Source organism: Meriones unguiculatus, chromosome 12, assembly GCF_030254825.1.
Source record: "Meriones unguiculatus strain TT.TT164.6M chromosome 12, Bangor_MerUng_6.1, whole genome shotgun sequence".
NCBI lineage: Eukaryota > Metazoa > Chordata > Mammalia > Rodentia > Muridae > Meriones > Meriones unguiculatus.
Genome location: NC_083360.1, coordinates 13,518,192 through 13,534,017, shown reverse-complemented (window position 1 = coordinate 13,534,017; position 15,826 = coordinate 13,518,192). Strand labels below are relative to the sequence as shown.

Sequence of the window (15,826 nt, the reverse complement as noted above, 5' to 3'; positions counted from 1 at the left end):
TTTGAGGCAGAACTTCTCTGTGTAACCTTAGCTGTCCTGGACTCACATTGTAGACCAGGCTGGCCTTGAACTCACAAAGATCCGCTTGCCTCTGCCTCTAGCAGTGGCACATGCTAGAATTACAAGCATGTGCCACTGCAGCTGGCCCAAGTTTTCTGAGATAAACATGCATCACATATATTCAAAAGAAAACTGCTTCTTAACAAACTTGAGGTAGAACAAGCAGAAACAGCCATTGTCATCCAGTTCCACCCTCAAATACTCCTCATCTATTTGAGAGGAAGCCACTGTTATAAAGTCTAGCATCTAAGAATGGAACCCTCTCTCTGCCAAGCTGTGAGATCTGGCCCAATGCTGAGAGGAGTCACTGTTTGGTCTTTTAGAAACCCTCTAACGTTTGAGTTTCAGAGGCCAGAAGTGGATCAAGTTTGCTTCAGACATTGCCACATCTTTCTTTTATTTTCTTACTGAAGTTTTTATCAAATTAGGCATACACTTTTTTAAAAATACAATTATCCTTGGGAGGGCTAAAAATTTATGCCTCTTACATAAGGCATCTGTTTGTTATTCCTGGTTTTCCTTCACTTTTGGCAAACAGGTCAGGAGCATAAATAAAGAGAGAAAAAGAGAAGGATAGTTTCTTAAGAATTATCTGATTTAAAGACGAAGACCATTTCTTAGGAAGAGAGTCTAATAACTAGGGAGTGGTATAGTTAGGGAAGAGATGGCCAACAACTACTCCATTAGGAGCTTCTACTAAAGACACCTGGAATTGCTTTGACAGGGGCAACACAGGTGCCATTTCAAACCAGTGTCTTGCAAAGTAACCTTCTGAAATAACCAGTCTCCAAATGAGGAGCTGCCTACATAAAAGATCACATGATACTGGCCCGTTTTGGAGAAGGAACTTTCAAATATCACAAGGGACCAATTCACTTTCCTTTCCCTGGAGAAGAATTCACAGAAATGGAAGCTTCAGGATGTATCAACTAAAGCTAATATTCCTGTAGTCTCCCAGGCCTTTCTGGAAAATTCTTTTTAGGAAGAGAAACATGTGGTGATTATTTTGACCACAGGAATGTAAGAAGAGGAGTAGCAAGATGAATCCCAATGTTAGAGGATTCTGGTGATTCTGAGAGGCTCAAGTCTATCTGTTGAGTAAGGCTACTTTGTGGTTCTTAACGCCACCCAAAGTGAAAGGATAAAGAATAAATGGAAAGAGAATTGGTTCTCGCTTGGTTCTGTCACTAGCCAGCAATCTGAATGTGGGTAGTTTATTCAGTGATGTTGGGCCTCAGTCTCTATCTTTCAAAAGAGATAGATTCACTTATGTCTAAGATAGCGCTCCCTGCCAGACCTAAATACCACAGTGTGACCACCTAGACAGATGTACACAAATCAGGAAGACCTTTGCACAAGGTGAACCTAAACATCTTCAGTCATAGACTCTGGGGCCAAGGATAATACACAAATTCCATAGCAGTTGTGGAAGAAAGCACAGCTTCATTACTTTCCTTCTTATGAGTATTTAATTACTAACCATTTTGAAAAGAACTCAAGAGAACTGATACCTATCACACCATAAACCACATGACATTCAGTCACATGTAAATCAGAGCCAGTGTTTGCGCATTAAGTCTAAAAACCACACAACTGGTATGGTACTGACTGTTTACTTACATCTGCATAGAGATAGCATATAATGTACCGACATGTGATTTGGTTTTTAAAAGATAAGAAAGCGGTGTTACTGAAAGAAGATTGAAGAAAGAAGCTGAATCCTAAGGTTAAGATTTTATAAAAATAAATGAGTTGTGTAGCATTTAATCAGAATTTTAAGTAACCCTCTTGTCTGTTAATATCTCAGTCATGTTTCGTAAATAAAAACCTTGTTGAATTTAATTAAAGAAATCTTCCATGTGAATTTTTGGAGAGAGGATTGGGTAAGATTTTTGTACACTGTAAAGGAAGAAAAGAAGGCCATATGCCTGTATATTAGCACAATATTGTTGGAATATGTATTAAATTGGGGCCATAGGGCAGGTTGAATAGATGACGGATTCTAGGGAGTACAGCTTTCTTGTTCAGGTATTTTCTTATACACACTCAATCCTTCTTAGCAAGTGATTTATTCTTCACTATCTTCTATCATCACCACCTGAAAGGTTCCTTCCGGTTGAATTATTAGCTGTAAGCAGTTTAAAATCTTTACCAAAAACTTGGAGTGGGAGTGATAGTGACAGGAGACCAGAAAGAGAATGGGCAAATGACAAACCTCAATTAGGACAGTGTCTCAATATAGCACTAGCCAGCTCCATGAGATGCCATGTCCTAGCAAGACACTTTAATGTCATATTTGGCTGCAACCAAAGAAAAGAAAGCGTGAAACAACTAGATTAGGGATGCTTAAGTTCACTGTCTGTGAATCAGCCTTCAAAATGGGCTGAGGCGATTATACATGTAGAACAACCTGTGATCTGTTTCTTTGCAAAGTCTCCAGGTCACGCTTTGTGCAATCAGATGCTTCTTCACCTCCTTTTACAACAAACGTCTCTACTCCCAAGGTAGAACTTTCTATCCTCCATATTCATAGATTTATTTCCATCATGAGCACCTAAAAAAATAGGCCACACCTAACGTTTCCCACAGCCTCACAGAGCATCAAGTAGAAAGTCCAACCTGGAGCTCTGCTGTGCATATTTTCAGCCTGTGTGCCCTTTGTCTCCTTTATTCTATCACCCAGGGCCACATCATAGGTAAAAGCCTTGAGCTTTTCCCAGGGTTTTGCTGGGATGTGTCATGTACTGTAACAGCCTAAGAACCATATCTCAGTTGTTATGTTAATTTTAAGGCTATTAAATCCCCCTAAACTTTTAAAATAATAATCAATGGTAAATAAACATATCGTTCTACTTTGGATGTTATGGGCATTAAGCCTCAAATACTTAAAACATTGGAAAAATGAATAAACTTCACATACATGAAAGTACACATATCCATGAACATAATATGAAACAAAGGCAGTCAGATTCAAAAAACTACAATCCCCATCATTCCATTTCAATAAGACATCAAAATGAACAACTAATTCAAGCAACTGGAGGGAAGGACTGGCTGCACTTAGTGGCAGCTAGAGGAGGTGTCACAAGAGCACGGATGTACTGGGGGAACTCTACATGGTCTCTTTTTACTGTTATGGTTACATGGCTGTGATTCATCAGGAGAAATGAATTTATCTCAACTCTTTTGATAAGGGTTGTCTTTCATTAGTAACATTATAGCTCAACAAAAGAATTTAAACAGATTGAGAAAGAAAAGGTAGTAATTTTTCTATATTATCATATTTTAAAGTTTGTTTACTTTGTACTAATGAAAAAATTTCAAATTTCAGCTTAACATCTTAGGTCATTAAACCACTCAGAAAAATATCAGTGAAACAGAAACCAAGAAACTGGAACCAGAGCCTGATGTCTAGGGTTTGTTTGAACTTGGATAAACCACTTAACTTCTTAGAGCTTTTGTTTATTTGTTTGTTATTTTGTTTGTAGATGAAATTAAGATGTATGTACTTCTTAAATAACAAAAAGAAGAATTTTTCCAAATCAAATATTTTAGTATGTTTATCTTTGGTTCAAAATCCATTGTTAAAGGGTGACATTTCACTTGGTTTGAAAATGTGATCTGCTTCTCCAGAGAAATGGCCCCATGTTACTTTTAACACTCTAGATCTGTGAGCTCTCACATGAGCTACCAGCATCATCCATATAAATGCCAATAAAGACATAGTTGACATAGTTGCCACTAGGGTTAAAGGAGGTATTTGTTAGTTCTGTAATCAATAATGATACCTGCTATTCATAAACAAATACTTAAAAATCAACTTAATATCAAACTAAAGCAGAGTTTGAATTTTTTGCCTTATTTCTTCATCTAAATGAAATAAAGAATGAAAAAAGGAAGGGAACTGCAAAAGACAGCCCAAGCCAAGCTGTTGTTCGTAGCTTGTCTTAATCTGACTCTCTCAGAATGAGTCAGTCACCAAAGTTGATAGGCATGCACAGGGCCTGTTGAGTTCCCTGCTCACCTAAGGAAAAGGAAAACAAAACAAAACAGAAACAAACAAACAAAACAAAACAGCCCTTGTATTTTTTTTTAACAATGATAAAAGCACTAAAATATTTGATTTGGAAACCTGACCTGGCTCTGCCTCTGAAGAGAGCATTTGTTTCCAACCAGCAAGGAGGCCACAAAAGTATTTGAGCTCAAAGTCTTTCAGAAACTTTTATAGTAAGAAATACCTATATGGTGCATAAACACTGACAAGAAATCACGATTTTGCCAACATGGGAGCCTGTAGAATCTTGAGACGTGGTTTAAACAATGACATGTGAAACACACAGAAGGCAGGAAGGAGAGCAAGGCCAGGCCAGCAAAACAATGCAACGTAAACAACCAATTTTGAACCCCTCCCCCTGCCCTGTGGACTATGGACTAGACCGTCTCAGCATTCACACTGGTGGGAAATCTCTGATCAATCACCTGATTACTTTTAATATTGATAAAGTGACACAAGGGGTATCTTACTATTTTGTTTTCCATGTTGTGAGCTTTAAGTTTTCAAAATTGAGATAGTCCATAAAATGTGCCTATGATTTCCAACTCAGTATGATAAATGGAATGTGAAATACCTCACTAATAATTTATATATTGCACGTTGATAAAATATTTTGGATGTACTCTGTTAAATGAAAGATTTTATTAAAATTAAATTTATCTTTTTGAAAGGCAGTTACTAGAAACTTTTAAATTACATCTGTGATGTGGATAATATTCCTCTTCAACAGTGCAAACCCTTTATCTAGTCTTCAGGTTATATCAAAGATGAAAAATCAAATCAGTGAATTATGGGAACAAGGAGTTACGGAATTAAAAAGAACTGCTGAACAAAGCTACAGTAGCACAGAACAACTCCAGGGGGCGCCACACCCATTAGTCTAGGGAGAATCTAACACTGCTTAGTGCTCGAATGGGTCTATGTTAAGTGCTACACAATCTATCCTTCCACAAAACCATTAGGAATCCCTTCAACAGTACCCCTGGGGCAAGCTATAAATCTTTTCAGCACCTTCAACACCTTTTTCAAAATACATACATAATAATGAGATGCAGATATGAAAACTTTCCCCGGTATTCTGAAATTGGGACTTTAGAAACTAGAACCGATCACATTAGAAAACTCTGCTGGGTTGCAGAAGATGGCCAAAGCTCACTAAGTACACAGAGTAGTGCATATACACACCATGCGATGTTCTCCAGAAGACAGCTTTTGCGTTTTCAGAGGTGATCATTCTCTTTAATTATAAAATGCACCCGCCTCTCTCTTCCAAGGCGGGCAAAAGCCTGTTACTACATCCATAAAATAGCGTTAGTTTTTGATGCCATAAATGATTCAGTAAACAGAGTTATGTTGTGGTCTACTATTTCTTATTCAGTAGTCAAATTAATCTGTGAGCAGTGCTGGCATTAATTCAACTTGATGTCTGTACTTAGGATTTCACATAGGTGCCTTCGTCCAATTCTTCTCAACTAATAAAGCCTTAAGTCCTGATAATATATTTATTTCTCATTGAGTTCATATTAAGGAGTGCAGTACTTTACAGAACACTAATTATATCAATCATATATTATAGCACTTTTAATGATTCAGGGGAAATTCTACACTAGCGGAAAGATCAGATGAACAGAGGGGTCTCGGTCTGTCCTATTTACTCTATTTTTAGGGCTTGAGCAGAAGATGCCAAGCATCATTTTAGACATAAATTTAATTGAAATTATATGTATCATGGGAAGGCTGAGAATTAAGAACCCTAGGACTGGTTCCTAAGACATCTGATGTGGCCCAAGAATGTAATAGATACCCTCAGACTTTTTTCTACCTCTTTTGTATAATAGCTGTATAATTTGCAAGTTGATAAAGATATTCCAATTCGGATTCATGGCACTATTAAAATAATGAACTACTTCACTAATGGCATGTCTTCTGCAATTGTGGGTAACAATTCTATATTTATGCAATGTTTGAGTAATGATGATGGCATCGTCTTTCCTGAGATTGTACATACAGTCAGCAGGAGAGCTTAAGTGCAAGTCTCTGACTTGACATAAATGGTACCCCCTGGAGTCATGCAGCATAGTAGCCCTTGCATCTCTTTAAGGAGTTATATTTAAAAGATCTAATTCTTTCCAGCCACCAAGAGCTGAAATTTTGAGTTAAATACTTCAAAACAAAAATCCTAAAACAAAACTGCTATATATTTCCTCAAATGCACACTGATAATTTTTAGTCTTTCTGGCTTACAGGTTTCATTTGCTCTGTAGCAATTTCTCCATGCTCATGCGAAGAATACTGTAGTGAATTTTAATCTCTTTTTGCCTCTTCCATAATAAACACATAGCCTGCCAGGGAGCACTTGACTACCAAGCACGATGCTTTAGGATCACACCCTCTTACTGCAAATTAACAACAACAACAACAATAATAATATGCACATCAAATTTTCTGATCTTAGGCTATTTTTAAAATCATCCTCATCATTAGAGATAAGACAAATCCCTCCATACAAACGGCAAAATGCGGTTGAGGTGTGGAGGGAAGGCCTCCTGTTACTCACTTTCAAAACTGAATCCATGGATGACAGTCCCAAAATCCATGCCACTCATTCTGCTGCAGTGCAAATGTCCCTGTGGCCAGTCAAGGGGACACTCACCACAGGGACTTGCACCAGCTACTTTTTAATTCACATGAGCCCGGTGACGTGGGAGGGCACCTGGGAGTCACTGCTCAATGAATTCCACAATAGGATACAAAACTGAAACCCGATCTCAGCCAGATATGGACGTAAGAGCAAATATGTACAGTATCATGTGCTTTCCAACAGCCCGAGTCTCGAGGGAGCTCTCTGACATCAGCAGCTGAGACAGGTGGTTCCCTTTCCAACTGTGGAAAATAAAACCCTGGTGCAGAGACACTAGGTAAATATAGCAGTACTGTAATTTTTCCTTGGTGCGTTCTCCCCGAGATTTCTATCCTGTGGCGATGCTTCATCCACTTAAATCCCAGGACATCCCACCATGCCAGAAAAAAAAAAAAGAGGAAACATTTGCAAAGAGGTTGATCTGGGCGTTTAAAGAGTCTGGGGAGAGCTCCGTCTTGCTAGTTTTTTCTATTTGTGGGAAGAAGAACTTTTCTCCTGTCTTTATTCAGAACATATTGTCAAGTAGCTGCCTGAGCCTCCGCTTGACGAAGTCACCCTTTGTTCTCTGTTATTAATACAACCCAACAAAACAGCCGACAAGAGTCAAGGCGTCTTAAAATCATGTGCAGGGCTCAGGTCAGTACCAATTGCAGCCAGTTTGAGTCTGCAAGCTTTGATCAGCTGAGATGTACTAAGCCCTTTGTGGTCACAACTATTTTCTTTTAAATTTGAGAATTACTAATAGAAGGGTGCCCTGTAACTGTGTATAAAATTACTTAATTCAGCTTTTATTTCCCTTTCTCAGCATAGATACTTTTACACTCTGACAGCCGCTGGCTCTTAAAGCATTCTCCTTTTTGTTGTATCTCCTTAGAAACACAAATCTTGTTCCCTGGCAGCAGCAGCCCTAAGCGCTATGCCACATGCCCAAACTAGTTCTCCCTTGCAGCTTTAATTCACAGTAAGTGGCATGAAAGGAGGTCAGCCCTTCTCAGAAAACACTCGGAGTTCTTTTAGGCTGCACAATCTATTTCGGAAAGCCACGCTCCCTGGCATGTAAAGAGTGGCTTCCCATTTGGAAATTCTGGCCATAACTATTGACAACTTTAAGGAACGGCCCACAAAAGGGACAAGCGCAGAGAAACAATATTGGTTTCAACTTCCACTCCTAAGTTTCAGAGAAGCCAGTTAAATCAAGGAGACAAGAAATTCGGAAGTTGCAATCCACTCTTCTCCCCAAATAACCCTTTCATCTAGAAACTACTTGTGGAATGTATACCTGCTTTGACTTTTCTTCCCAGAGGTGCTCATTGAATACTTTACATAATAATGCCACCTTAATCCTAGCTGTTTCCATGGTAGCCTACAGCTGCAATAAGTCTCAAGAACCAGAAAGGAAGCAAGGTCCCCTTGCTTCTCTGAACTTATCCTACAGTGTTCCAATAAGCAAGGCTTCTTTCTTTCTTTGCATTCATAGCTCCTGATCTTTGCACTATGGTAAATTTAATAGTAAGAAGGAAACAATGCTTGACATTTCAGGGGAAATATGAACCAATCCCTGTACTGATCAGTTAATATGGATTTTCCCCTTTAATTCTTACACTGGCAATAGAAGTGAGCACTCTCTTTCTGCTGACTCTAAGGATAAGCCCATCGAAGCTTAGTAAGGGTAAGAAATTCTACTGAGAATCCACAAGTGGAGTGAGGAAGAAATGATGCTCTCAGTAAGTTCTGTCTTGGTCTGCCTGGTACTTACGAGCAGGCTATGACGAAAAGAACATTTTTGGTTTTGCCCAACAGTCATGTAAGTTAATTATCTAAGGATGCCTCACAAATCAGGAGGAATCCACAGCTTTGGGCTGAGGAAGAAAGTAAAGTCACCATACACATGATCCTAAAATGCCAGGGAAATTGGGTAAATGAAGAATTCAAAGAATTCAGCCTGGACATGGCACCCCGCTTTGATTAAAGGAAGTCTTAATGCAAATGTCTGCAAGTTTGATCTTGAGTACCATTTAAAGAAATGCACCGCTCCTTGAAGATCAACCTGTACCATGAACTAGGGGTATTTGATCCAGGTCATTGACATGTACACCTAAAGGAAAAGATACTGGAATAATGTCCTTTGATGAAATGAAGGCTCCTTTCAAGGGCATGACTCCAAATGTTGTGCAGAGTAAAACACATACCTAAACCAAATAGCAAACCATCTCAAAGATGTTTTCATGCTACAAATACAATCTCTTGCAAGCCTGTCCAGTGAAGTGCCTTCAATACCTCATCTAATCTAGAATAGGCCTTCACAAACAGACACCACTTGCTGCCTTTCAGCATCAATAACATAAACAAATTCCAATATATATTTTATCTCTGTTTGAAAACACGATCAGATATGGGAATTTCACAAAACTTAGGGCCGCTCAGAATTCTTTGTGTAATTCCTTAAAAGACTCAGGGAGCTAAGATATATAATCTTCCCTGACTGAGAAAATATTTCATTAAAAAAAAAAAAGTTGAACACTGGCTGTTATCACCACTTTTAATCCCAGCACTCAAGGAGACTCTATGACATCCAGGCAAACCAATGCTAATAGCATAAGAGCCTGCCTCAAAACAAACAAACAAACAAACAACAACAATAACAAAGCCATTAAGCACATCCCCAATAAAGCAGGTTTAGAGGACTATGGCTTAAGTTTTACAGAAATTACAGCTAAGATCCAAAGCACCTGGTAGACATCATTCAAATGTCCCAGAAACCAAAACCATCAAATCAGCAAATATCCTCACACCTTCTTTGCCTACAAGAGCAAAGTCAATGTGAGATAGTCTGTGGCTGTATACATGTGTCAAATAGACTTGAACACCCACTCTTACTACCACCCCTAAAAAACCAGCTGCGTAATAAGAAAGGAAACAGCGTGTCTCCCATTTTAATATTTTGAGATCTGATGTGAAAGATAACGATTTTTCAAAGAACCTTGGTTACTTTTGGGGATAGTAAGCCAACATCACATCCATTATTCTTTTCCATATATACAAATGACACCACTAAGAATAAGCACTTCAAAGTGGTATCAGAATTAGATGGATGCAAAATGGCTTGGCTGCTCTGACCCTGACGGGATACTTAGCCTGATCCTGACTACAGAGCTAGCCAGAAGCACCAGAGACGCAAAAGGAACATGGTTCCCCTTAGCCCATGCTGCCTCAGTGACTTGAACTAATCTCAATGCATCAGTTCTCTCATAAAATATGAGCTAATACCCACCCACCGAGCCACAGAAACCATTTTCAGAGTTCCTGTCATGCAGTGGGGACTACTTCATGATCATTTTCCATCTTGGTTCAAGGTATTTTGTTCCAACAAGTTTGTGTCCCTGTGTTACTTGGAGGGAATTTATAGTAAACTATACATCTGTGTATTTATTTCTTGTTTCATATGGGATTAGTGAGTGCTGAGCAGAATAAAGACAAACAGCAAATGGTAGCCATGTTCTCCTCTGGCTGCCTTTACACAGAAGGGAGGAGGGAAGCAGGCAGTGCTTGGAGCATGAAGTGATTGAAAGATACGTAAGAGAGGTCAGTTTTCAACACCAAAGATATGCATGGAGAAAATCTTGATAGTTTTAAAATGGAAATTAAAAACAAGATTTGAATTTGCTACTGTCCAGTTGTGGAAGTTCATGATGCTCTATGAGCAAAGAGACAGTGCAAGCTGCAAAGCAGGACTCTGGAAGAACCAAAGGTGATGCCACAGGTTCCAGTGTTGAGTGTCCTTCTAAGCATTCACAGGAAAAGCCATCAAAGAGGAAACATTCTAAAAAATTCATAGTAAAACTTGAATTTCTGGCTCACAATGGGCACATGATAGTTAGGTTGCTCGGATGCCCTCAAGTTTTCTCAGAGTGGCTAGATCACAAAACTACACCATAGATTAAAATAAAGCAGCTTGAGAAAAGAATGTATGCATGAGATTTATAGGTTTTCTTTTCTAAGAATTATCAGTACCCACCAGCATTAGAAAGGGGGTAGGGAAGAGAAAGGTAAATACCATCCCGCGTGGAAAACTAGCCACAAGGAATGTTGTCTCTTCAATGCATGTCTGCTGTCGTTATTTATAGCCTCAGACTTGTAACTCTAGATGTGTCAAAGGCGGCAGAATAAACTTCCTTCTCCCTCACATGAACTCTGCCTGCTACAGGTTCAAAATCTCTTATCTGGAGTGCTGGAGGCCAAGGATTATTCTGGAGTTCAAGTTATTTTCATATTTTAGAATATTTGCATCTATATAGTGAGATATATTGAGGATGGGACCCACATCAAATTTATTTTGGTTAATAAATAACTTACAAAGCTTGAAAGTAATGTTATAGAATAGCTTCGGTGCACCTGAGTTTTGACGGTATTTCAGCTAGAAGCCAGGTGTAAATTTTTTATTGATGGGTGTCATGTTGATACTCAAAAATTATTTTCTGGGTTTGCAGAATGGAAATATGAACTGTTTGGGCTTCCTTCTCTGAAAAGGTAAATTAAGTTGGTCCTAAAAAATTACAACTAATCTAAATATTATTGATAAAAGACTACTGAAACAACACACACACACACACACACACACACACACACACACACACCACATCACAAGCTTCGGTGTAGCCACATACGTGGTACTTAACTTACCTGAAATGCTTAGGACACAATTCCATAAGAATATGGTGATGTGCTTCAAAGGATGGCCCAGCAACACACCAGGTGCCTGGCTTGTATTCTATTTCTGAAAGCTCTTATAGTCTTAGAGTTGGACACCCAGTCAATCAAAGTACCCACAGGTGAGTACAACAATAGTCAGTGTGTTGTAGGAGCAAGGGTGGGGATCAGTTAATGACTTGAAAATAGATTTAATTAATCTCATAAGTATATTCAGGCCCACAAAGATATTTATAGATACCTGCCCCATGTGTAATTCACAATATAAAGTAGACCCATTCCTAAATTACTTGTATCAGTGGTTACTTTCAAAAATCAAATAGAACAAGTAGTCTTTCAAAACAAAAATGTTGATCCCCTGCTTTGCAGGGTGCCCAATCACTTGATTAGTGCAGTACTGAGCAATCCCCTGTGGATGCCAACAAACAAGGAAAGGAAAAGAGTGGTGGCTTGCCAGAGCCTTCTCCATCCATCCTTGGCTATAAGTTCTAGGATCCAGAAAAAAAAAAAGGAGGTGGGGCATGATAAGAGGCATGCTTACCTGGAAAGTGGCATTCCTGGCTATCAATGAGCTGATGAGAATAGAACCTGATGAGACCCTAAGAAAGATGTCAGAGCAAGGAAGGACAGATAATAGGGTAGCAGAGAAGATGGCTTTCCCTTTGATGTGAGGCAGAACTAGCTGTGCTCCTTCCTGGCTCTGGATGGTTCAAGGTACTTAAACAGAGATGACAACACTGTCCACATGAGTATTCAAGTATCAGACCCTGGATTGGCACCTCCTAGACACTGGGAAGTATGACTTCTCTTCATTACTAAGGGGACTGAGCAATAAAATGTCCTGATGACAAATGATTAATTGGACAAGGTCAGGGGTTTCTGCTAAGAGAAATACAAAAAAAAAAAAAAAAAAAGGAGGAGAAGGGAGGGGGTAAGGAGTGAGTAGGTGAGAGAGAGAGACACACACAGAGAGAGAGAGATAGGAAAGTTGATTTTAACCCAGGAGGTGGTTACAGGCAGTAATATGACCTCACTGTGGAAATCAGTCTTCAACCCAGAAAAATGTAAGAAAATCATCAGACAACCACAGATCTAAAAGAGAGAGCCATTTAAAATAGAAATGCATAGCTATGTCTAAACTAATTTACAATAGCCATCATGAATCCACTACTGTTCTAAAGGCTTTTGAATGAAAGGAACCCTATTGCTATCTCCTTGTTGGATGGAGACAGATGCTGAGCATCCACAACATTTAAGGAAAGTCTCAAATGAAGTGAGCAAGAAGGCTGGGGCTTGGTCTTGGATGGCCTGATTGCAGTGTCTCTCTGACAGGCACTCACCCTGCAACTACTACCTCCCTCTACCACCTGTTGAAGGCTTGGAATTTTACCGCCTAAACTTCTGGGAAGCACTCAAACTAAAAGTTGAGCAAGACTTAGTTCCTAGTCTCAGGGAATCCACAGTCTTAAGGAGAACAATAGAATCTTTGATTCTGGAACCACAGAGGAATCTGAAAGATACTGTGAGTGGAATGCAAACATTTGAGAAAACCAGCCTGCCTAAAGGAGATGGATGGGTGAGATGCTATTATCAGAAAAAAAAAAATCTTTCTCCTTTTTCTACTCTGAAACCATTCTAAATATTAGCATACTCAGTGAAAACAACTGCCTTGTATCTTTGAATCATCCAGATAATGATATTGTCTGCTAATCTTATTATACGTCTAAACAGAATGCAGTCTAGCCCATGAAGCATTTATGATCTTATGGAGACAGAAATCTAGAAACAAATTGCAGTTTGACTCAAGATCCTAAGATGACAGACATGATACACAAATACAGCCATGATATTATTATATTATGCCACTTTCTCCTGGTTATCTGATGATATTAATGAGCAAAAAGTCTCAAGACTCTCTGCTGTTAATTATTGATGAATCAAAACGAACCATCACACATTAAACCAATAATGTATCAAATTATCATCATAATATTTCATATATAAACTGCTTAATAATGTGTCAATCAGATGAAGAAAATTGCATTGATTGAAGACTAGAAAATGTACAATGCATGTGAATTTCATCAAAATACATATCTAAGATTACATCACATTGTGGCTTTAAATATGACCCCGACTTCATTATTGCGCTAAGAACTTTTAATATGATATCTGCGTTCTTAACTCATCATATATGTAATACACGTCTTCAACTATGAGCCCAAAGTTATACAGCGCATCTACAGAACATCTCCTCCTGGCTAAAACTAAAAAGTATCTATTCGTATTATTTGGCATAAAGGAGATAGGGTCTTACTCTGTAGCCCAGGCTAGCTTTGCACTGGTGGCTGTCTTCCTGCCTCAGCAATCCCATTGCTTAGATTACAGGCACCACCATGCCTACAAAACAGAAAATTAGTACCTCTTTTAAAGAAGTATGATCCTGAGAGCAACTCTGGATTTGCCTATCAGCAAACAGCCAGTTACAAACTGAATAACCATAAAATAGGAAAGAAATGTTCAATCATAAAAAGGTCAATAAATTAATTTGGAATTTTTTAGAGAGATACTTAATATTAATGACTTTTAAAACTACTCTATTTTTATATTACGTGTGTGTGTTTTGACTGCACTATTTGCATGCAGTGTTCATGGAAGCCAGAAGAGGGCATCGGAAATCTGGAAGTTAGGTTACAGAAGGTTGAATGCTTCTGTATGGGTGCTGGGAACTGAACCCTGTCCTCTGCAAAAACCTTAACTACTTAGCCATTTCTCTAACTGCAAGAAACCCATTTTTAAGCAATAAAGTTTATTAGAAAAGATCAAAATAAAACAAGTTCTAGGTAAGAAGGCCACATTTTCAAAAGAAGTTTTTTTAACCTGGGTGGCCAGCCTGATAGCACAGAACATTAGCCTTGACCTCTGATGTTGACCTCTGTCACCACCACACAGCTTAGGACATGTGTCAGGCTCTCTCTCTAACAGCTTCCTTACATATAAAGTAGAAGTCATCATGTCCTCTTCTTAGGACTTGTATCTCTAAGTATCCCAAGAGGTGATACCAATGGTAGTTAATCTGATACATCACTATCGCAAATGATGCCCTGTTGTTTGGTTAAACTAGCTTAAATGTTTCTGTGAAGGCGTTTTACAGATGGAATCAGTATTTAAAACCAGCTGTGAGCCACCTTGTCCAGCCATCTGAGGCTCCTGTGAGTAAAGCTGAAGTTTCCCTGAGAAATGTGCTTGTGAAATAGAAATCCTTTACGTTTCTAGCCTGAGTTGACCTGTAAAACTCTTTACAAATTTTTCCAGTCTGGCTAATAGCCCTGTGCACTGTAGCCTCACCAGCCCCAACAAACAAGCATGTGCTGCCTACACCCCACGATTCACAGGAGGCAAGCATCATGAAGACTTTTATTGATAGTAGAGCAACTGGTGAAATGCCTACAACCTCAGGACAATAAGTATTAATGTAATTTTATTGTTTCCAAAAACAGATTTCAGAACTGAGGAGAGGAAACATGAATGAAATGAAGCCTGATGAAGATGTTTAGAATGCACATTCCATGAAGACAAGGACCATCGATTTAGCCACAGTTAGGTTCATTCATCATAAAATAAGCACCAACATTTCTTTTCTAAGATAGTAACAAAAGACTAAAAACAAGACATGCATCCGTCCATCTGTCCAGTCCACTTACAGGCACCTTGCACCCTCCACCCTCACCAGAGCCAGCCTTATCATTGTAAGGATGCAGATTAAATTCCCACATTTGGAGCACTCAGTGCAGGTTAGTTCCTGGGCGGGAGAGTAAGGGCGTACAATCGTATCAGTAGAATGTACTGGAGTAGAGCCAGGCATGGAATTCCGGGAAGGGCCAGGGGATAGATGCCTCACCTCTCCTAGCAGGGAAAGCTTTACTGATGTAGCATTCATTTCTTAATGGAAGTTATTACAAAGCTCAACTCTGGACAAGCACTATACTCTGCCCCGGAAATAATCAAAAGATACAGATATAAAACTTGTATATTTACCATTCAAACACTCACAGAACTCCAAATGTCTACAAAATGATCTGTTTGGCACCAAGTTAAGCAGCAAATAATGCCTGCCTTAAATTTAGAGGGGAAGACAAACAGATCCACAACCACCCACAATTTTGGACCACTTGACCCCACATTTTTACAAAAGCCTTGTCCTATGAACAAAGCCACCTCCCAAACTTGCCAAAATCCTAAGATTATAATTTTGAATACAAACAAATGGAATGAGTTTGGAGTGACTTATCTAACCCTGATGTAAGGTAAATAACCAGGGACTGATGTTGTTAAAATACAAGATACTTTCACAATTATACATA

General features: G+C 38.9%; 1 protein-coding gene across 3 annotated transcripts in view; it reads right to left on the bottom strand.

Moving 5' to 3' along the window:
• Nucleotides 1–15,826, bottom strand: part of Ppargc1a (PPARG coactivator 1 alpha) — a 640,090-nt gene that overhangs the window by 102,903 nt on the left and 521,361 nt on the right. The window contains exon 1 of one of the 3 annotated variants that reach the window (XM_060365321.1): nucleotides 6,672–6,695. The exons of the other annotated variants lie outside the window; for them this stretch is intronic. Coding sequence (XP_060221304.1) covers nucleotides 6,672–6,689 — 18 coding nt within the window. The 5' untranslated portion in view covers nucleotides 6,690–6,695. Of the gene's footprint in view, nucleotides 1–6,671; nucleotides 6,696–15,826 lie in introns of those variants that run through there. 3 annotated transcript variants of the gene reach the window in all.